Source organism: Mustela nigripes, chromosome 17, assembly GCF_022355385.1.
Source record: "Mustela nigripes isolate SB6536 chromosome 17, MUSNIG.SB6536, whole genome shotgun sequence".
Lineage (NCBI taxonomy): Eukaryota > Metazoa > Chordata > Mammalia > Carnivora > Mustelidae > Mustela > Mustela nigripes.
Window position 1 is genome coordinate 47,593,974 of NC_081573.1, and position 23,607 is coordinate 47,617,580.

Below are 23,607 nucleotides of genomic sequence, written 5' to 3' on the forward strand. Positions count from 1 at the left end.
CAGAATCTCCCAACTCAACTTGCCTTCTAGTCAAATTGTTTCTTTCTTCTTCTCATGCCCAGTAAGTAAATTCTATTTTTAGTTTGCTTGAATATGCTTATTAACTTTAAAAAACGTGACATTTAACTTTGAACTCTGGAGACAATGGATTAAGGCAATGAGCTTGCTGTTTCTCCAGATCAGACCAATGGATGCTTAATTCTATCCACATCATAATGTCAACTTTGGGGGACAGCTACTGAATGGGAGGAGAAATGCTAACACTTAATGAGTAGCTTTTTTTTTTTTTTTTAAAGATTTTATTTTTTTTTTTTTCAGAGAGGGGGAGAGCAAGAGCGAGCACAGGCAGGGGGGCAGGCGGAGTCAGGGGGGGATGGGGCTCCTTGCTCTGCAGGGAGCCCGATGTGAGACTCGATCCCAGGACGCTGGGATCATGACCTGAGCCGAACGGAGCTGCTTAACCAACTGAGCCACCCAGGCGTGCCTAATGAGTAGCTTTTAAACCTATGAAGCAATTTGTGATCATAGGTGAAGGAGTTACAGAAGAGGAATTAAGATGATTTTGATTAGAGCAATAATAACCTCAGTAAACCTTGTTATTTTGGTCTAGCTGGCCTGAGAAAGTACAGAGAAATACCCACACAGTTTTCTGTAGTCCTTTCCAGAGCTAATCTGAGGGAACAGAAATAAAATACATTGAATCTGGGGTGCCTGGGAGGCTCAGTCGGTTGAGCGTCCGACTCTTGGTTTCAGATTATGTCATGATCTCAGGGTCATGAGATCAAGCCCCGATATTGGGCTCTGCGCTCAGCATGGAGTCTGCATGAGATTTTCTCCCTCTTTCTCTGTCCCTCCCCCTGCCCATGTGTGCTCTCTCTCTCAAAATAAAAATAAATAAATAAAATCTTTTAAAAAAATACACTGAATCTTCTGAATCATCTCTTTCCACTGAAGTATGTGGGTAACATATTCAATCGCCAGGCAACTACACTGGCTAAAACTGAGTCAGGAAGTAGCTGAGCTCCCATGGGAACAGGAGGGACAGCCAGCTTCCCAAGTGGCTCTGTACCAGCTACTCTCCAGGTGGAAGACAAACTAGAACATGTAAAGAGGAAGGCAGTGAAGCCATTAAGTTATACTGATTCTGACTGTAACATAAATTCTTCTCCTAGTTGATTCCCACCCCACCTTTTTTTGGATAACAGTACGAGAAAAGAAGAGAATTAGAGAATCAAGTTGTTACTCATTGATAAGAGCTTCTTAAGATAGAAAATTCAGCAACTTTGAATAGAGAAATAAAAGTAAATTCCCATATCTAGTACAAATCAATAAAAATTAAAATACACTATTATCTGCTTAGAGACCTATCTGAAGATGCTTCCGCTGCCCCACAGATGCCCAAGTTCTTTGAGGATGGATGTCTGTGGTATCAGAAACACCTGACTCTGATTTCCAAAGTCGTAGTAAACGGGGACACATGGGGCAGACCTGCAAGGGCTGCCTCAGCTTTTAGATACTATTCTGGAAGCAAGAAGAAAGATATTATTCTTCAGAGGACTGGAACGTGTCAGCACCCCAGAACTTAAGCAAAACATATTCTTACTAATTATTTCAAACCAGAGAGGAGGATCCTGACTAAACAGGAGAACAGGATAAGGCTTACACTTGACTTTGGCTTCAAAATACTCACTTCCAATCTCGAGAGATGAAATACTGCAGTTCTAATAGACGGTGCTCACAATCTTCCACCATTTTCTCTGTGTATAAGTGTTCCATTAGGCACGAGAGGATCCTGGGCATAAAAACAGGGATGAAATTTTAAGAACAGGATTGGAACTCTCACACCACTATTTCCTTGGTCTGTAGAAAAAGCCCTTGAGCTATTGTTGAGGGCACTCAGGGATTTACTTCTCTGAGAATAACTCAAATTGACTTAGTCTGATAGTGACCGCTCAACTTCAGGGCCACTCAGCACCTGGGACTCGGCTTGCATAAGATCAGTATGGTTGCTGTAACTGTTTATTAGGAAAATTTTCCAACACACACAAAAGTAAAGTATCCTAAGAGCCCCTTTCCCTTCCCATAGCTTTATCAACCTATGGCCAAGTTTGTTTTAATTCTACACACTCCCCCTTGCTGATATTTTGAAGAAAATCGCAGATACCATATCATTTTATTAATAAATTCTTGAGCGTGTTTCTCTATAAGGACATAATACCATAATCCACCAGAAGAAATTAATTTTAAAAATCCTTAATGTTATGTAATATCCTATTAGTTTTCAAATTATTTTTGCAATTATTTGGTGGTGCTTTTTTATGTTCAAACCATGACCCAGAAATGTACACACACTGCATTTGATTGACAGTATCTTCAAATGATTTTCAGCTATAGCAGTTCTCCCCACTTCCCTACCTCACCCCTGACCCCTCATGCTTGACGCAATTATTTTTATATTGGTAAATACTCTTAATTAGTCTTCACTGTGTTTGTCTATCTCCTGCAACTGCACAAAAGCTTTAAAGAAGGACATCTTTTTTTAATCCCCTGCCACAGCCTCAACAGCAGGAGTCTATGCACAGCAGTGTGATGACAAACATCAACTGTATTCATGCTCTTGCTGGGTACTGCTGACCGTGAGCTACAAAGGTTTCTGCAGAGTGGGAAACATGTTCTTTACTTGCAACCTGGTCTTAAGAGCTGTTTTCGCATCATATGGAATAAAACTACTACATGAGATTCAAATACTGTATTATAGCACTTTATAGCTTTTCTGGATGCAACTTCGGAGTTCCCTTTGTCCATGATTACGTCCTTCAACCACAACACAACCACATTATTTCAACTATAATAAAAGAATTTCTAACAATTATCAATTATACAATATATATAACAAATCACTATACAAACATGATGAAAGTATTATAGAGACAAAGTATGTGTCATTTTACCCTGGGTGTTTCTCTCTTTTGTTTTTTATTTGATCATTAAACAGAATTATTCAGTGGCCTAAGGTACAGGCCCATACACGCTCAGTCACAGTCAATAAACATCATCACAATGCCGGGTCTAGTATCTACATCATGCAGGAGGCAGAGTGGAAGTCTAAATTCCAATACTGGTTTTAACAAAAGTTGCTATGTGTTTCTGTTTAACACAATTTTAGTTAAGATGTTAAAACCATCCAAAAATCATTTAAAGGAATGTTCTCAATAATACACTGCCAAATAAAATACCCCAAATAAGATAACCTACATTGGGTCTCCCGATCTTATGTGTTTGCAGGCTGTCTGTATCACAGATTCACAAGCTTCATTCAGAGCTCTATCAATGCGGTAATCTGCGCCAGGGTCAGTCTCCTGAATCAGTGTTTGCAGCTGGATTAAAAAAAAAAAAATTAAGAAAGAAGAAAGTCACTTACTCATCAGGGAAGAGCAAAGTCATTTCTTCACACAGTTACTAGGTCTGGTACATCACAGTGGACTTTTAACAAGGTATTACACTTGTCACCAGCTAAGCTCAACAGCTCGCCCCAAATACCTTCCACTGGTTTCTCTGTCTCCAGTGCAAGTTTTTCTGTATTAGCCATGGTGGGGATTGCTTGCCTACCTGTCTGGATTATCCCTGGGCATTTGCAATGCAAAAGGTCTTTGCAATATAAAGTCTGCCTTTTCCTTCCTGTCTGCCTGCTCGTTAAATCAGATTGCTAAATTTGACACTCATGGCCAAGCCAGAATTGAGTGGAGAAGGGTAAATAGAAGACATTTCTAGTCAAATACCTAATTTGGTCATAAGAATCTAGAATTTGAATCTTGCTGCCAATACACTGGCATTAAGACAGGCACGCTCCATGTTATTAAAAACAGAGGAGAGATTTCATTTAACTTGCAAGAAATATCAATTGCAAAAAACAAGAATACTTATAACTCCCATTTTTCCCAAATTATCTTTTATACAACTAAGAGGTAAACCACAGCTTCCTTGTTAAACATATCCCCCCAAAATACTTGTCATTATGCAGTTGAAAATCAGGGTATTTTCTTTAACATTTACTTTAACATTTACTTCTTTAACATTTACTTCTGCCTGGTCCGTTCTTCGTTATGGAATAAAGTGAAAGCATGAGAAGACGTGCCTCTACTTCTTTTTTCCTGTCTTTGAGGAGACGGCAGTTGGGGCACAGAGGAAAAAGCTCTAAATTAAGATCAGAAGACCTGAGTTTTTTGTTTTAAGATTTTATTTATTTATTTATTTGAGAGAGAGTACAAGCAGGGGGGCTGCAGAGGAAGAGGGAGCAGCAGGCTCCCCACTGAGCAGGGAGCTGGATATGGGCTCGATCCCAGGACCCACGGATCATGACCTGATCTGAAGGAAGCCGCTTAATCAACTGAGCCACCCAGGCGGCCCCCTGAGTTCTATTAATAGTTCTGGCTCTGCCAGACATTAGCTCTGAGAGCACCGGCATGATTAACCTCCAGTTGCAGTTTCTTGAACTGAACAGGATTATAAGAAAGAGTAATATATAGGAGAAGGTTATATAAACAGCAAAGCATTCTATGTACGTAAAAGACCATTATTAGTACAGATGGATAGCAGATGGTATTTTGGGGTGGGAATCTTAAATAACACAAAGCAAATTTGGAAACTATAATCCTTCTGGTTTGGGTTCCTTTTTTTTCCAAGTTAAAGAATTGGAACCCTTTTCGTGTCATAGATGTAGCCTCTGGAGGACAGCCTTCTCTGATCCTCATTCATGTGACCGATACAATCCCACAGGGGCTCATATGAAAGCAATGACCCCATCGCACACTGATCAGAGAACACACATCAAAAGGAAATGACAAAAGAAAATCCCAATTCTCTCTATCCTAAAATCAACAATCAAGAAGAGAGAAATAGAAAAGATTTCCAGTATTCTGGGATGGAAGTTATTTATACCAATTCTTGATAGCAATTTGGAGAAGCTACAAAATGCTGTGGTTAGCTGATAGACTACTACCAGTTTTAGTAACGACGGTTGCTGACAAAGACCAAAATATTTACATCTTCTTCTGAGGGAAGTCATAAGTATCATGGGAATCTGGAAGTCTCTGCAAGAAGTGTATCAGTTAAATATCTACAACTGACAGGCCAACCTTGAGAATTCACCATGAGTGCACCAGACTGCAGCACCTAAAGGGAGACAATGAAAGCCCTACAACGCTATTGCGCTAACAGCTCAAGGGATCATTGCCACTCTGGAATCCAGGGACAGCAGTGTAGGAAATAAACACTAAGAACATGAATTGCTACATGACTATATAATCATTCCAGCCCCTGACTGCTTAGGAAAAACCCAGGGAAATGCTTCTGAGAAACAATTCGTCTAAGAATACACCGCACAGTCATCTTTGGCCAGGGAGAAACTGGGCCCAGATGTGCTCACTCATAACTGAGGAGAATTTAGTAAGTTCATGATTATCGTACATTTGGAAAAGTGTCTACTCATTAAGATAAAAATTATCGACGTTTCACAGTTTACTACTTGTTGAGAGATCACTGAGTCAAAGCATCACCAAGCAGGAACAGGGAAAATTAGAGGCCAACCATAGACACGCACGGAAGCTTACTCTATCAAGGAAGAGAACTTTGAAAAAGAGAATTATTATTTCAAAAAACTCTTCCACTTGATTGAGGATGGATAACGTAGGCGAAAACGACTGAGGAAAATATTCTCCCTTCGGATCATTTACTCCTTCAGTATGGATGAGCAAAGACTAAAAATCATGGGTCCATTATAATCAAAATACAGTGTTTATTTCCCACTTGGCTAAACTTGATGTGGGCAAAACCACATACTTCATTATTTGAGACTATCCTCTAGGTTTGGAACCACTTTTCTTCTAGGCACAAAGCATGAGACGGGCATCCTTATTTATCTTTCAAGTTGACTCACTAGTTCTTTATAACAAACTAAATTATAAAAAGCCCTGGAGGTAGATGCCGTGAAATAAAGTTAAACCAATTTCTCTTCTTTTTTTCTGTACATCTTGTACAAGTGTAGCCTCAGTAAAAAGAGTTTTATTCCTGACCACTTCCCTCTTTTATATGCTGCATTAAGAATGAGATGCAGGGGTGCCTGGGTGGCTCAGTGGGTTAAGCCGCTGCCTTCGGCTCAGGTTATGATCTCAGGGTCCTGGGATCGAGTCCCACATCGGGCTCTCTGCTCAGCAGGGAGCCTGCTTCCCTCTCTCTCTCTCTGCCTGACTCTCCATCTACTTGTGATTTCTGTCAAATAAATAAATAAAATCTTTAAAAAAAAAAAAAAAGAATGAGATGCAAATATGAGCTATTTTGATACATACTTGGTCTGAGGCCCAGGCACACATATTGTTGTAGAGGTTTCCTAGGACAATCACCAGCAAGGACTGCTCCTGAAGAAATACACTGTGCCAACTGAAGCCACAGCGGATTCCAGAAGCCCTACTTCTAGCTGGGTTTGAGATTTTGGAGAAGAGTCTATGTATTTTTCTACTTTTTCCATCATAGGATGTACAATTTACTGTATACTCTGAGTCAGGGTGAGTAAACGGAGCTAAGATGAAATTTTACTCTACATCAAAATTCTATGAGAATTTTGTTTCAGACTGTAAAATTCTGATTTTTCTAAAATACTCGATTTTTAATCAAAATGCCAACAAAAAGATCAACTGTATTATGGTCTTCTAAACTTTCACTGGGTAAAGAACCTCAACTCCCTACTGTAGGATACGAAACTAAATGCTATCTTTTGTGCATCCTAAGGGATGTATGGGATACACTGTATAGGGTACCACCGTTGCATTTGGTACTGAGAACTGTTCCAAGACTCTTATTAGTAAAAAATAATAAATATGGACTATGGTAATGACAGATGCACTGCATCTATAGTATTTTATTAACTTTATATTATATCCCTGATCTGTAGTTACTCAACTGTTCGTGAACTCTGGAGCAAGAATAATTTTATCTTTAAAAAAAAAAAAGGGGGTGCCTGGGTGGCTCAGTGGGTTAAAGCCTCTGCCTTCAGCTCAGGTCATGATCCCAGGGTCCTGGGATCGAGCTCAGCAGGGAGCCTGCTTCCTCCTCTCTCTGGCTGCCTCTCTGCCTACTTGTAATCTCTGTCTGTCAAATAAATAAATAAAATCTTTAATAAATAAATAAATAAATAAATAATAAAAATCTTTAAAAAAAAGAAAGAAAGAAAGAAAGAAAAGAAAAGAAAAAAAGGAAAAAAAGAATTAACTTTATCTTCTCAAGAAGTACACTAGTTTTTTCCAAATATCTTTATAGAACTGACGGTAGTTTGGGGACAGAAAGAAAGGCCCTTCCATGCACAGTCGCCTTACTAACAAGAAAAATGGTGTGGTTTTTTAAAATGACATGCTCTCTTGATCCTTCAGGCCAGGAATTCATGGTATGTTGCCTAACAGTAATAAAAACAAACTCTTAGAAAATTTCAATTGTTACTGCTCTCTCTCAGCTTCAACTCAATCGAACCTATAGAGACAGGCAAATCCTCTTTTGGTGGAGGATGTTTTCTGATTTACCAGAACCTGGTCTGTCTTGGTTCTGAATTTAGAAATTCCATCTGGCAAGCTACCCTCTCCTTTAAAAACTTCAGCAGACAATGCATTTTATCTATTTCTTTATGGATATAGCCCCATTTATTGTTTATGAACCAAACTTCTCCTCTGTAATCAATTCCACGTTCGTATTAAGATATGCCAGAACAATATTTTGTGTCTGGTTCTTAGTACCCGATGTTCATGTGATGTCACAAATGATCCAGATAAAGGAAGCTGGGACAGTGTCAGAAAGAGGCTCCTCACCTGACAGAATGTAACATACAAAAGGGCAGTAGAGAATTTTTCCTTACCGCCTGCTGGCAGTTCATTCCAAGGTTCCCTTTTTCCCCACGAACTACTTTCATCAGACAATGCAGAGTTCGCCCTTTTCGATGTAATCCAGAACAGTGGTGTTCAATCTCCCCGCGACAGCTCAGGATGATCTCAGGGCTCAAAGAAAAGTCTTCCATCAACATGCGCCGGTAATCTAACATCTCCCCCTGGCACTCGCTGCTCACCTGGCGCCCTAAGTTAGGAGCAAAGTCACAACATTATGGATGGTGAGCATTACAATCAGGTATCACTGCATAGAAAAGCACACGTTCTACTTCAGAATATAATATACCAGTCATGCCATCATCTAGACTGAAAAGCTCAGAATACAGAGAGAGCTTCATTGGCATAAAATGAGTTTAAGACTCCAGAGACTAGGGTTTATCTTGACAGTGTTCTGCATTACATAGATTTTATACTACTAAACTAAAACTGCAAATGCTTTGCCAATGGGAGTCTTATCAATAAGATAATTATGGGGGTAACAATGAAAGACAAGAATAATCTCTAATGGCCTACAGAATTAAAGACTGTGAAAATGACCACATTTCAAACATTCACTATAGCCTCCCCAGCCTCCTTCCTTGAGCTAAAAATGCCAACTGGGAAAACTTAAGAAAATTAAAAACAACAACAACAACAAAAACCCCAACTTTACCAAGGTATAATTAACATTAAAAAAGGCTGTATTTTCAAAGCAGACAACTGAAGAGGTTTGACATATGTGTATGTTGTTGAAGCCATCACCACAATCAAGATATTGAACATATCCATTAACTTCTGAATTTTCTTGTGGTCCTCTCCCTCCCTCTCTCCCCCAGACCCCTCCTAGAGCAAAAAATGAGCTGCTTTCTGTGACTGCAGATTAGTTTACCAGTTTCCACTTTTTAGAAGTTGATATAGACACAGTCATAGGGTATGCATTTTTTTGGTCTAACTTCTTCCACTCAGCATAACTATTTTTAAATTCATCCATGTATTATCAATTCTTCCTTTTTATTGCCAAGTAATATGATTCCATTATGTGGATATACTGCCATGTGCTTATCCCTTCAACTGCTGATGGACATTTGGATCATTTCCAGTTTTGGGCTATTACAAATAAAGCTGTTCTGGGTATTCATGTCTAAGAGTTTATATGCATATATGCTTGTGTATCTCTTAGGTAAATACAGCTGAGTCATATGGTAGGTAATATATTTAACTTTTAAGAAACTGGCAAACTATTTTCCAAAATGATTGTACTACTTTTAAGTTCCCATCAGTAGTGTTCAATAGTCCAGTTCTTCCATACCCTTATCAACACTTAGTAAGGTCAGTCTTTTTAACATTAGCAATCTGTGTAACTTTTCTGAATTATCTGCATGTAGCCTTTGGCCATGTATTTATTGAATCGTTCTTTTCTTGTTAATTTACAATTTAAGAACATTTTTTTAAGCACCCAAATTAGATGGTATTATGTATACTGTCTTAGAATATTCTTTTGTAAGTTAATAAACTCTACCTTTCATTTTAGGGCCATTTTATCTAATATCCAGACCATAGTCAACATTCTCCAATTGTCTCTATAACATCCTTTGATATTCAATTCAAGACCATGCACACTGTCCCTGGGTGCTACTCCACCACTTTCAAGGTTAGGAGCTTTTCCCCACTATCCAGGTATGGAAAAAAAAAATTCATCAAAAGCTCAGAGTTTTAACGTCCCAGGACATTTCATCTTCACAGCTTGTAGCCAATACTACAAAAGACAGCCCCGATCTTCTATACAGCCATCTTGGCTCTTTTGTCAGGGTTGACTTTTGGATTCAAAAATTTCTAGTTTCGGGACACCTGGGTGGCTCAGTTGGTTAAGCAGCTGCCTTCGGCTCAGGTCATGATCCCAGCATCCTGGGATCGAGTCCCATATCGGGCTCCTTGCTCAGCGGGGAGCCTGCTTCTCCCTCTGCCTCTGCCTGCCATTCTGTCTGCCTGTGCTTGCTCTCTCCCCTTCTCTCTCTCTGATAAATAAATAAAATCTTAAAAAAAAATTTTTTTTCTAGTTTCTTTTTTTTCTTTTTAAGATTTTATTTATTTATCCGACAGAGATCACAAGTAGGCAGAAAGGTGGCGGTTGGGGTTAGCAGGCTCCCCACTGAGCAGACAGCCCGATGTGGGGCTTGATCCCAGCACTCTGGGATCATGACCTGAGCCAAAGGCAGAAGCTTTAACCCACTAAGCCACCCAGGTGCCCCCCAAATTTCTAGTTCCTTAATATCATTAGTGTTATAACAATAATAGTACCTATCATTTATTGAATGCTAAGTGCTATTCCAAAAAACCTCATTTAATTTTCATAAACAAATAAATAAATCCTCACCATAAATATTAGTTTTGTTTTATAGATAAGAAAAATGAGTTTGGGGAGAGATTAAGAAATGTAAACAATGGTCACCCAGCCAGTTAATTTGATGATAGAGCTTTTAATTTAAAGCTATGTCTCTGACCCAAAGCTTGTATGTTAAATCATTATGCTACCCTGACTCTCCTAAAAATGTTGACCATGCATTTTAAAAAATTAAAATCATTGGATTTGAGAAATATACCTTCCTTAAAAGGGTGGGGGCACCTGAGTGGCTCAGTCGATTAAGTGTCCACCTTTGGCTCAGGTCATGATCCTGAAATCCCAGGACTGAGCCCCATGTTGGGCTTCCTGCTCTGCAGGGAGTCCGCTTCTCTCTTGGCTTCTTCCCCTGCTCCTTTTCTCTCCCTGTCTCTTCTGCTCACTCTCCCTCTCTCAAATAAAGACATAGGGAAAAAAAATTGGGGACTGTTGAGCTAAAAGAAAGAGCCTTCAAAAAGGCTTCGGGACACCAAGCCTTCAGTTCTTGAGTTACGCTTACAAAGAAAGGTTTCTGAGTTGCAAGGCACAGGTGCGCTCAAAACAGCAAATGCAGGAAGAAAATAACATTTACAGGTACAAGAGGCTTTAGGACGTGAATCCAAAAAGGACTGAAAAGATAGAGAGAAATGAACTCTTACCTCTATGCACGGCTGACTCCAAACACATGAGAAGGTAGGAGAGCCTGGCTTCCCGGGACCGCGGAAGGTTTTCCACATTACACCGGTATTTCTTCAGGTCACTCTTACAGGATTTGGCCAACGAATAACTGACTTTATAATCCTGGGCAATAAGCTTCTGGCGGGTCGTCAGCGCTTCTCGACACTGAATAAAAAGGGCAATAAAGGGGCACCTGGGTGGCTCAGTGGGTTAAGCCGCTGCCTTCGGCTCAGGTCATGATCTCAGGGTCCTGGGATCGAGTCCCGCATCGGGCTCTCTGCTCAGCAGGGAGCCTGCTTCCTCCTCTCTCTCTCTGCCTGCCTCTCTGCCTACTTGTGATCTCTCTCTGTCAAATAAATAAATAAAATCTTTAACCCACTGAGCCACCCAGGCTCCCCAATAAATAAAATCTTTAAAAAAAAAAAAAAAGGCAATAAAGACCTCTGCTGTTCACAGGGACCTCTAGGGCCAACAGAGGCTCATGGCAAAGTACATGTCAACAACTGCAGCTGTCATCAAAACACCTACCTTTGAACTTGGTTAGCCTCCAATCCAAGTGTGCGAAACTAGTGTGGAGGTAGGGATGCATGGATGGGGAAGGCCTGGATTCCTACCCTGAGTCGCCAGTGGTTGCTGTAGTAGCAGAGCAGCTGTCCTACACACACGAGCCCTTGGTGGGCTCTAATACAGTGACTTCACCAAGCCCTCTTCCTTTTACACAGTGTCCCTCAAGTCAAGTTCACACAAATCAAAGTGGCAGCTGACATAACATTCTTATGTTATGCTGCTACATTCTGTGCTTTTAAAATAGAATTATTCAATAGTAAATGATAGAAACAACTGAAACACTTCTTCAGATGTCCGGGAAAGCAAATGGCAGGAGAGCAAAACCAAGAATAATTTTCTTTTTAAAAGTCATAAAAGATTCTTGCATTCATCCAGGGACAGAGGACTAATAGTAATGAGAATGCTTGATGAAACAGCTGCTGAAAAATTAAATAGGTAATTGGTTTGGTTAGCCTGAGTTTCCTGAGTATGAAGGGCTGGCTTTAGTGTGACTACGATACACAATTCTCTAATTTTACTCCCCAAGTTGATTCCCAATGGGCTTCCCAATGTCCAGATATTACAAAGCTTCATTTTCTTGGCTTAAGTGAAATATGCTTTGGTTCTCTACTAAAAGCCAAATGTCTTGCCTCTGAAAAGGGTAAGCTTTATCAGCCATTTCATACTCTGATACGAACTTATAAGACTATTGTTTGAGAGGATTTAAGAGAACTTTAAAGAAATGAATAAAATATTGGTTTGTTTCTAAGTAATACTTACCTTCTCACTCATGGATTCTTCAAACTTATGGTTAAAGAGGCATTTGTACACTCTGCCTTCACCAGCTTGCGTCTGTAAGATGAACACACACATGATCATGTGGATGACGACAATTAGCTAAGTAGTTAGACAGGGCACTATCCACGATCCTATAAAGAACTTTCTTTAAATTATTATAAACGTGAGTACCTTTGAACAAATGGCTCAGCCATTTACAACATTTAGTAGCCTTTGGTAGAAAACAGTATTGCAGACAGCTGAAAAAAATTTTCCCATGATGCTTGGCTATTGTCATTTGTTCTCAGATACACTGTTATTTAGGGAACCAAGAGAAGTGTCGGTGAGTCATTTCTTACGACTTGATGCTGGAGTCCATAAAACTCATAACCAGTGGCTCTGACAGTTAAAGCTGCTAATAATTCAAGAGCAGAGGGTGGGAGTACACACAAGTTACTCTCAGCTCTTTGTTCGAAGGATGGAGATAAGCGTTAGCAAGTCTTCTGTAAGGTCTGGAGATAGTAATCAAGGATTTAGTTTTATAAGTTAGCCACCTGCTGTTTTGTTCATCTTAGCCAAAAAGATGTAGCATGCAATACGGCAGTTTTAGCCATAGAATAGGTGTGAATAGGATTCCCCAGTAAAATGGGATTCCAGTATATAAATAACATAGACTTCCAAGATCTAAAATTGAGAAGTGAGATAAAGTAGAAAAAATAATGTGTGGAGACTGTCGGAAGCCAACTGTTAACTAGATGTTAAATCATCAAGGCTGAACATCTAACATCGTTCTCTGTTATCCTGGGAACAACTCCGCCTTCCATTTCACTGCCTAGTATCTACACAGGAGAGTGTGCTGGTTTATTTCATTTTGGACTAGGGTATTAAAAACATTTTAAAGGAGAAGAAGAGCTTCTGAGCTGACTCACGTTTTCACAAAAACGCTCCCGATCATCTCGGCAAGCAAAATATAAATGCCGGTCTAGATGAAAGTCATCTGAGGACAGCTCAGCCACCCGCAGAATGGCTTTCTTGCAGAGTTCAGAGACTTGAATCTTGGGATCTCTCTCTTCTGCTTCTTTCACCAGGCCCTTTTCCAAACATGATACCACCTCACCTTGTGAATGTGCATCCTAAAATAGCAAGGGTAGTAATACTGTAAAACTCTCACCACAATGAGTTTCAATTAAACATCATTTGCTTAAAAAAACAACCACCACCACCTCAATTCAATATATAGTTGGCTTATTGGTACTCTGCTGAGAAAGGAGGTGGGAACCAACCACACTGTGGCAGTTACAGAAAATGCCCTCAACACTCTTCTTTAGAACAGATACTTGCATGCAACAAATGGAAAGAGAGGTCCTGGGATATTTAAGTATAGTTTAGTTAGCACTAGAAATAGAAACCTGAATTCTTTGCGCTTAAAACGTCAGAAAAATTCTAAGAATTTACATCAGCCCAATGCTCTGATCATGGTTCATATCAATACCGAATTAACACTGCAGAAATCTCTGTAAATTAACCTCAAAGGGTGAGAGGTATTTCCCCAATAATGCTTCTAGTCATGTGGAAAAAACAAAACAAAACAAAACAAACCCACCATAAAATCCATTGAGAAAAGATGTTAGAGATGTCTTTCTCATTTTTCTCCTCTATGCTGTCCACAAAGACCCCTATATGTACAATTTGTAGCGTAATACTCGCTTTGATGTGTTAGATTTATCTTAATACGATTTAATGAGATTACCACCTTTTATACAAACTGAGTTTGAGAGCTTTCTTGAAACCATCCAATTATCTTTAATTGTATATTGCATTAGCCCCATAGCAACCACAAGCATTCATTCACTCAAAATATGAGAAATTTCCCCTAAATATTTCTACTCAAGAGTCCCAATCTGCTCTACTCAGAAGACATGCTTTAAACACTTGAAAGCTGTAACTATAAATACAGCAAACCAAAGCAGCCAGAAGTATATGTGATCTCTTATTTACGCACACACCATCTTGTTTTGGTAAAATACTTTATCTACGAAATCATCTGTAGGTAATAAAAAGAGTCCCAAAACCAGGCAGGGAAACATCTACTTGAAGCAAAAATTCAACAATAACAAAAGTTGTATGTAGTTTCCCCCCTAAGCTTTGTTTAATGCATTTTGTTTGACAGCACGTTAATTTCTAAGTATTTCCATGAAAACGTCCATGTTCTCTCTGATACCTGTGGAAAGGGGTGAGAGCTGCGGTATCTCTTGCGCAGAGGAGTCAACACAGGCCTAAAGGAGTTTACCGACTCATCTTGGGTTGCAGAAGGTAAGGGGCCTAGCTAACAATCCATCATTTATTTTTCTAAACCTTGGGGTTCCAGAGAACTCCTAAAATTTGTTATGTGGGCATTACACATTTTTCCTGAGGAGGGCTCACCGCTTTCATTAAATTTTCAAAAAAGTGTGCTGACCCAAAAAGGATCAGGAAGCACACTCTACTAGCAGATTCTCATGCCCCCGTCCTCTATCTGCACCTGAACCTTGAGCACTAGTTGTATGATTCTATTCACTGCATTTAAAAACCTGAGAAGACCAAAAAGATATTTTGGAGGGCAATTGTGAACAAGATAAACAAACTCTGAGTGACTAAAAAGGTCAGAGAGAAGAGTCAACACAAACCCCAGAAATCCAGAATAAGGCTTAATTTTTTTTCCTAATTTATGAGCAACACTCAAGTATGTCTGAATATGGCCCACTTAAGCAAGGCGTATGCATTTCCACTTTCCAAAGGAAAAACAAACATGATAACATTTCGACAGAAACATATCAGGCACTTACTATTTATGGCATACAAAAGATTATTATAAACATGAATTAGTTTATAAAACAACAAAACAATATCCAACACCAAGGTTTAGTAGCCCATGAAAACTCACTTGAATGGCTGCTAGCAATAAGTCTTAATCATATAAAAGGGGTTGAGGGGCGCCTGGGTGGCTCAGGGGGTTAAAGCCTCTGCCTTCGGCTCAGGTCATGATCCCAGGGTCCTGGGACTGAGCCCCGCATTGGGCTCTCTGCTCAGCAGGGAGCCTGCTTCCTCCACTTTCTCTCTCTGCCTGCCTCTCTGCCTACTTGTCATCTCTGTCAAATAAACAAATAAAATATTTTTAAAAAATCATATAAAAGGGGTTGAAAATAATAAAACAATAATCTGACAGTCAACTCCCAATTCAGATTTAGCTGTTAGTCCTGGCACCACTTAATTTCCACTTAATGAGTCTAAGTGTTTCCCTGTATTCTTAGGGTCTGTAACTGTTTTAAATGTGTCACCAGTAAGAATATCTATTTAGGGCTATTATATTTCTTAATGGTTCCACATGCTTCTTCTTGGATTTAAATAAAGGGAGCATCATTGTGGCTTGAGATCCCTTAGGGAATCTGAAATTTAATTATAATTACTGTGCAACTGTACAACACATACTGGTGCTAGGCCATATCATCATTTCCATTAGATGTTTTTATTCATGCTAACTTTAGATAATTTTTTCAAATAAATATACTTCAAGAATTCTTCTTGGTTCTCTGAAGTCTCTGAGTTCAGCCCATTTTAGTTATGTAACTGAAACGTATGCAAATATTTGACAAGACTGTATGGCTAATTACTGAATAAGAATGAAAACAAGGGAGGTAAACTACACACGGGCACACCACCTCGAGGAAAATAAAATTACTTAGATTAAAAAAGATTAAGTTATTGATACACTCACTGGCTTGACATAGGAATAACAAATGATCCTATAAATGGACTTAAAAGGGACTTGTACTGTGGTGAAACAAATGTCTTTCTTAAAACTACAAAATGTCCTGATCAGTTTTTAGCAATTTGATAGGTAATATTTCTTTTCTTCCCCATAAACCTTGCCCTTTTTTGTTGTTATTGTTTAAGGAACAGAGAAAAATAACACTAATCCCAAAAAGGAAGAACTCAGTTTTCATCTCTGTTATAAACCACTCTCTAGTTCAGTATTTTTGGTGTCTTCTGTGATCTTTCTCACTACAGAAGGAGAGAAAAACTGTCCAAAATATTCAACGTAGCCAGTTAAAAGCACAGAATGATAAGACTATAGAACTACCAAGTGAAAAGTCTAAAAGTAGTAATAATGTAGGACATGTCCAGAATTAAGTTCCGGTATTGGATCGCACATTGTACCTTTTCTTCAGATGATGTAAATGCATTTATACTTTTACTTTTGAAGATCTGTCATTTTAACTGTATTTACTTAGAAAAAATTTTATTAATATATAGTCTTTGCTCTCAAATCTATGTATATTAACATTTTGAAAAAAAATCATAATTTTGACACCATGACTCTTTTACATTCATCCAGAAGCAGGGTACAAACACATTAGCCATTATTACCCCCTCCTCTGACCTTTGGAAGAAGTCAGTTCAAAGCCAGTCACAGAGGAGTTTGCAAGCTTCAGTGCCAAATTTGAAATCAACAAGCAAGAAGTTGATTCATTACTTTTCAGGATAATCTGCAAATCTAAATAACTGGCCTCAGAGAAATAAACTATAGTTAGAAAAGACAGGAAGGGCTGAGGACATGCCTCCCTCACTTTTAAACATGGCTGTAGCACCAAAATGGATTATATAGGAAGGAACATGTTTTTTTCAAGAGTGCAAGCATGAATCTATCTTACTGTCCCCAAAATACAGAAAGCCTTTGTGCTAGGATAGAGGCTTGGTATAAACAGAAATTCACCTGTAGCATAAGATAAACATGACAAAAACGTGCATTTTGTCAGGTGGGAGGGTAGGTGAGCCTAGTGGTGGGTATTAAGGAGGACACATATTACACGAACACTGGGCATGGTGCATAAACAATGAAATCTTGGAACATCGAAAAAAAAATTTTTTTTTAATGTGCACTTTGATGATCCACAGAAACCTTTTTTTTTTTTCTTATTTTAACGAAGCTGGGCAGACAATCCTCACTGTCCAGTTCTTGGGCTCTAGTACTACTGTTTTCTGTGATCGTTTCTGGCACTAAATAAACCCTAGTAACTCAAACACGCAGTTGAAAGCAGGTTTTGTACTGATAATTCAGATTGCGAGTGGGAAGCTAACCAGTGACTATCTTGGTGTCAAGAGGGAAAAACTACCACAAAAAGAGGTGAACTGTAATGGTCTACTCTACAGTGTGGACCACTAATCACAAATATGGAGAAGTGTCATTACTGATTCCTAAAAAAAGGTGTTTGGAACACTTATGTGAAGCTTTTAAAAGGAATGAGATACGGAATTGGACATGATCTCTAACACCCTAAATAAAATCAGAAGAGCTTCCTGAATTATTAGGGTAGCTTAAGTGCTTTTGTGCCATTTCTAGAGTCTGCTGGGAAGGAAGAAATCTGCCTTCTTTATTAAAACTGGTCTTTCTTAAGCTGCCAAAAGCTCTATGCCAAGTTCACAGTGCTCTCAAAACTGACCCACAGGTACCCTGTGAGAGGGCCAGAGCCCTGTGCTGGTATAAAGGAAAGGGTATTTGGTGACAGGCAGACAATAACCAGCACTAAAACCATCACCCAAACTGGTATGTGCAGCTCTAGTATTCCAACACCATGCCCCTTACCCTCTGTCAGTGACAGAAGCCAGCAAACCACGGGGCAACGAACAAATAGAGGGCAAAGAGACAAAGGATTTTATTTTTCATCATATTTCCTAAAGAGCAGATTAATGAGCAGTGGCAAATAATAGCTGAGGTCAGACATATGCCTCAGACCACCTCTCCCCCAGCATCTGTTACTTCTCAGGAGTTTCTTTCATTTTGCTGAGCCAACAGATTTAGAATAAACCTAGCCAAACCTCCATTGTGACCTTCTAGACAAGAGACTCACAAGAACAAAAATAAGACCAAACATAATTAAGACAGAAGTCGTCAACTAGGTATTTTCCTTCTTGTCTTTACTAAAACTAGTTCTTATAAGATAAAAGTAGCAACAAATCACATTTATAGAGTATCTTACTTCTCACAAGCCAGAAGTACCTTCATATAACTTAAACTTTTCTAATATTTAAATCTTCTTTTATACCAAGGTGTTTACTAAGTAATTTTTTTATAGCAGCAAATAGGTACACGCAGAGAAAGGTTAGGCAACTCAAGTCTCTGCTACTCTAACTACTTTGTCCACAAAACAACAAAATGCTCTGCTAGGGAACGCTACAGGTAACTAGCAACTGGTTTAGTATTTACTACTCTTGGCTGATGTTAATTCCTCTGCTTCCCCAGATAGTACTGAAATACTATAAAGAGATGGAATGCATTCACGGGTCAACTAGCCTTAGATCTTGCGGCTGACTGGACCTCCACTTTAAGGCCACCTCCAGCCTAAATTTTTCCCATGCCAGATATACAAAACTTTTCATTCATCAAGTTCATAGGATCCCTTGGTGAAGCCAGTATAAACAGAGTAGATACCTTTTCTCCAAGCCGAATGCTGCCACATTTCAGAATGTTGATATCATTTTTGCAGTCATCCATGAAGCCACAGATCAAACGGTAATCACTGAAAATGATGGCTGTCATCTTGGTGATATACTGGTGACACTGATACTCAGTGATGTTGCCTCGGTGATCCACCAAGCAGGAGACCAAGTAACCTTTCCCAACCGGTTCATCAGCACATTCTTTAATCTGCTCCAAAGAAAGTGGCTGTTTTACACAAGTGTTTTATTCTATCAAACGACTTTTTACAAAAGCGAATGTCTGCTATTCTCTTATTGATTTCCCATCGATATTTGGGAGAAAAAGAGGAAAGCACTTAGAAATACATTCGTTATAAAGAAAATAGTGGCATGCCTATTCAGATTGTTGTGGGGTCTAGGAAATATCTGATTAATGTGTTTGGCAACAAATTTTTAGAATTTCAGCTTTACTGAGATATAATTTTTTTAAAAAGCTTTTCTATAGCTTCAGCTCTCCGGCTGCTTGAAGCTCAAGCCGCCATCATGAACAAGACAGTCACTATCCGGACCAGGAAGTTCATGACCAACCGACTACTTCAGTGCAAACAAATGGTTATTGATGTCCTTCATCCTGGAAATACAACAGTACCTAAGACAGAAATTCGGGAAAAACTAACCAAAATGTACAAGACCACACCAGATGTCATATTTGTATTTGGATTCAGAACCCATTTTGGTGGTGGCAAGACAAGTGGCTTTAGCATGATTTATGATTCCTTGGATTATGCAAAGAAAAATGAACCCAAACATAGACTTGCAAGATATGGTCTGTATGAGAAGAAAAAGACCTCAAGAAATCAGTGAAAAGAACGCAAGAACAGAATGAAGAAAGTCAGGGGGACTGCAAAAGCCAATGCTGGTGCTGGCAAAAAGTGAGCTGGAGACTGGACAACAGAAGGAGTAAAGATGCCGCAGTGGCTTTATCTGTGGTGGTTGTGCAGATTTTTCATGAGAGGATTAATAAACTAAGAATGTTAAAAAAAAAAACATCTATAGCTTCAGAATGGTTCTATTGAGAAGTCCCTTTATCCATGCAAAGAATGCAATGGACAGTGAGGAGATTAATCTGGGAAACAGCTCTGGAAAACAGGTGCAGAACTGAAGTCTAGGGGCATGTCCCAAGCCAAGCTACACAGCACCCTATTAGTGTCAGGTAAACCTAATGGCTGAGAGAAGGCAGGCGGGAAGGCATAATATTACTTCTCGACATGACATTAATATGTTCTAAATTAACTGTGGATTTAGACATGTGTTTTTGAACTTAGTAGAATCCCAGCTTCACCACTATGGTCTGGAACAGAAACATGTTTAAAATGATGCTCAGTGCAGTCTGGAAGAAGTCTGAGAAAGGGGAGGCCACTGTAAGTCTAATTTGGGTGGTTTAGACACATGTTCTACTGGATCAAGCACAGCGTAATTCCACATGGTTTGGGTTCTGGCAAAGTGCATCCCAAACCACACGTGTGAATGAAGCCAATGAGCCAAAAAAAAAAAAAAAAAAGCTGAAATTCAGGCACAAAAAAGTAAAATCTACTTAATGGGTTGTAAACTTGAATTATAAAACAGGGAAGGTTGTTTGGAAAAATCCTACTGCATTTGAAGAAATTAAAAACAAACAAAAATGATAGTTTTGACAAGAGTAAGGGGCCCAAATGTAAATGTTTATTTTTAATGTAAACAAGAAGAAAATGTTTTATTGGCTTTTTGAAACCAAGAGTAACCACTCTCTACTATCACACTACCTATCCTAAATACACACAGAAAGCAAAAACAAATACACTCTCCCTTTCCAAAAGGTGCCCGGTGAAGAATATACCACACACTCACTATCCTATAGCCCCCTGGGTCTCTCTACGTCCAGTCCTTGTATCAAATCCAAACCAAGTGAAACACTCAACTCAAGACAGAAAATGGTGTTTACTTTTCAAAGAAGCAAACTTGAGAATTTAAGAAAATAGTCTTGCTCTGGCTTCAAGAGGCAGAGAGATCTTCCACAGTCAAGATGAATGCAACTCTTTCAACTTAACCTTGAGGGTTTTTTGTTTTTTGTTTTGAGACGCCCAGAAAGAGGGTAATAAATGTATTTCCAGGAAAAGGCTTTTGTTTTGATTTTGAGCAAAATAGAGTTAAGTTTCACAAGTAAAAGGAGGAATAGCTGTTTGAAAAAATCTCAGCATTTGTAATTCAACCAAAGAAAAGCCTGTATAAGAACACAGAGCTAGCAACAGAAGCCTGGGTTTTAAAACTTAGTGAAGTGCAAGCATTCTTACAGCTCTTATACTGGGCAATCAATAGTTTACAGATCTGAAGAAAAATCAGGAGCACATTTTAAATTGGAGTCCCAATGAGAACATAAATGTATATTTAGCTTTAATCTCTTGGGATTTTACTGAAACACAGAGATGTAGTACCTCTTTGCATTTCAGTTCATCATCAATTAGGACAGGGGGTAGTGTTTGAATTAAAAGTTGATGCTTTTATTCAATCATTCTATTGGCTAGAAGCTTAATACAACAGAAAGAAAATTTCTATGATTAACAGCAAGAAACACCATATTAAGGCATCAACATGTCACGAATAGGAGTAAACTGTGAAGTGGTCAGGGAGCAGTGCTGCCATCACTATTTTTGACAAGAAGCAGGAGGAAAGCCAGCAGTATTTGGCTCAGCAATGGAGAGGGGCACCTGGGTGGCTAAGTCACTGGGTGTTCTGCCTTCAGCTCAGACCCTGATCCCAGGGTCTGAGGGTGGAGCTCCATGTCAGGCTCCCTGTTCCACGGTGAGTCTGCTCTCCCTCTCCCACTCCCCCAGCTTGTGTTCTCTCACTGTGTCTCTGTCAAAAAATAAATGAAATTTTTTAAAAAATGGAGGGTAAATGAAAGTTTGGTTTGCAGTTTGCAGGTATTCTTGTGATACTCCTTTTCTCCTTGCCAGCAGAATTGCAAGAGAAGGAGATGTAAAGTAAAACATTTTGTTGGCAACTATGTTCTTCCTGATATTTAATTTTCCTGACTTCGGTATAATCTCCCTCTAGGAAGGGATGAATTCTCATTTTTACTTGAAATCATTCACAAAACCACAATACCCCAAAAGGTTACAAGAGGACCATCATTACATACACATTATAAGAAAGCCAGTTATGCATACGTGTTGTGTGTGTGTGTGTGTGTGTGTGTCTTTTATAAGCCAGTGAAGAGGGAAATTATTCTGATGAATCTGGATAGACTCACATGACAATCAAACTGGTATATACAACTAACCATACTATCTGTAGTTCACACTGAACCAAGACAATTGAAAATTTTCCCCAATTAGCATCTGTACAATGCTGTACATTTTCATTAATTATTTTTGTTTTTATACTCAACACCCATCTATAACAATAGACACAATTCTTGTCACAAACTTTTTAAATGTCAATTCCTATTATTTGAAGCATATGCCTCTATGGTTCAATTGAACCCACTGCGTAACTTAGAAACATTTACAGGCCTCCTGGGGAGACCCATTCTGAAAAGCTTCAGACATCAGCAGACTGCAAAAAGTACGAGTGGAGCACTGATGACAGAAGCAGTTGTGTCCTCTGTTTGGGGATCAACGGAGCCCGATTTTCAATCTGTCTGAATCAACAGCAGCCTAAGATAAATATAGGTGAACATTAACAAAAAGGAGGCTGATTACACATCCCGCCACTGTGGCTTCTCTCTCAGCCAAGACAGATGGGAATTCCAAGAAAAGTAACTGAGTCCAGTCATTCCTCCCTTAATGACTGGCCAGGTCAAGAGATGTAATGTTTTCTTCTAAGTCATTAAATACCCACAAAAATCTTTTACAACCTACCTCTGATATGGTAGATTTGCAAACCTCTCTGGCCACAGACTCAAATTTGGGGTCTGTAGTTAGATTCAGCTTGTAATTCCACAACAACTATGAACAAAAGAAAAAACAAACAAAAACTCCAGTTAGAATAGTATGAAATTTTTCATCGCTGGTTACTGTGATTAAAGTCCATTATACAAAGTCAGATAAAGCATATTCAGTTAATGAAAAGAAAAGGAAGATAAAAATGTCATCATGTTTACAGATAAAAGGAAAAAATGGGCAGACAAAATAAAACACTACCATTCAGGCATACTTCTTTTTCCACTTAAGGACAATTTTTTTTAACTCAAGAAAAAATCTCTGGTTAGGTTTCAGAGAAAACATTAACAAGGTTGTATAAGCCAAATTCTATTAAATCAAGAAGTTTAACCCAGAAGCTCAGACTTAGTGGGTTTACTCACAGATTTCGCAATTCACAGGGCTTCCACAGATGAGTTTCATAAAGGGGAGATGCCAAGCGTCTAGTACGCAGGCCTATCTATCTTCATTCCTTTAAAACCCTCCTTTGTCTTGACACATACTCCGTAAGGTCTACTCTACACAACTGTTTTTTAACATGTTTTAAACTCTAAATTATCTGAAGCCATTACTATTTACAGATGAGTGCTGAATTTTACCATACCTTTTGCAGATTTACTTAACAATTTTCAATGTATGATTCAATTTCTGAAAAGTAGCATAAATGGCCCTTACACCTAGCTCAGATGGAGAGGCAGAGCACAGACTTTGTATGATGCTGAACATGAAGAGAATGGGGGAGAGAGATGCAGCTCCAAGCCTTTCTCTTGGCTATATTCCAAGAATAAACAATACAATCACTCACTCACTGATGCACTGAAACGTGTGCTTAGCACTTGCACTATACCACACACAGTCTGAACTCAAGGTCTTCATAGGCTATTAGAGGAAACAGAAAAACATGTTTGAG

At 39.0% G+C, this 23,607-nt stretch overlaps 2 protein-coding genes across 3 annotated transcripts in view; one reads left to right on the forward strand and one right to left on the reverse strand.

Annotated features, from left to right (window-relative positions):
• The window catches only part of GLG1 (golgi glycoprotein 1), a 162,112-nt gene that overhangs the window by 24,711 nt on the left and 113,794 nt on the right, over nt 1-23,607 (reverse strand). For both annotated transcript variants that reach the window (XM_059383319.1, XM_059383318.1), the window contains exons 3-10: nt 22,638-22,724; nt 18,752-18,967; nt 13,212-13,415; nt 12,286-12,357; nt 10,941-11,124; nt 7,898-8,112; nt 3,256-3,377; nt 1,691-1,792 (exon numbers count right to left, since the gene is read on the reverse strand). In XM_059383319.1, the coding sequence (XP_059239302.1) occupies nt 1,691-1,792; nt 3,256-3,377; nt 7,898-8,112; nt 10,941-11,124; nt 12,286-12,357; nt 13,212-13,415; nt 18,752-18,967; nt 22,638-22,724 (1,202 nt within the window). The remainder of the gene's footprint in view (nt 1-1,690; nt 1,793-3,255; nt 3,378-7,897; nt 8,113-10,940; nt 11,125-12,285; nt 12,358-13,211; nt 13,416-18,751; nt 18,968-22,637; nt 22,725-23,607) is intronic.
• On the forward strand, nt 19,279-19,648 carry LOC132005083 (small ribosomal subunit protein eS24-like). The gene has a single exon (XM_059381851.1). It carries the CDS (start codon nt 19,282-19,284, stop codon nt 19,600-19,602), a length of 321 nt encoding a protein of 106 aa, XP_059237834.1. The 5' UTR covers nt 19,279-19,281; the 3' UTR covers nt 19,603-19,648.

What these genes read in the sequence shown, in the direction of transcription:
- LOC132005083 (XM_059381851.1), top strand. Translation starts at nt 19,282, where the DNA reads ATGAACAAGACAGTCACTATCCGGACCAGGAAGTTCATGACCAACCGA.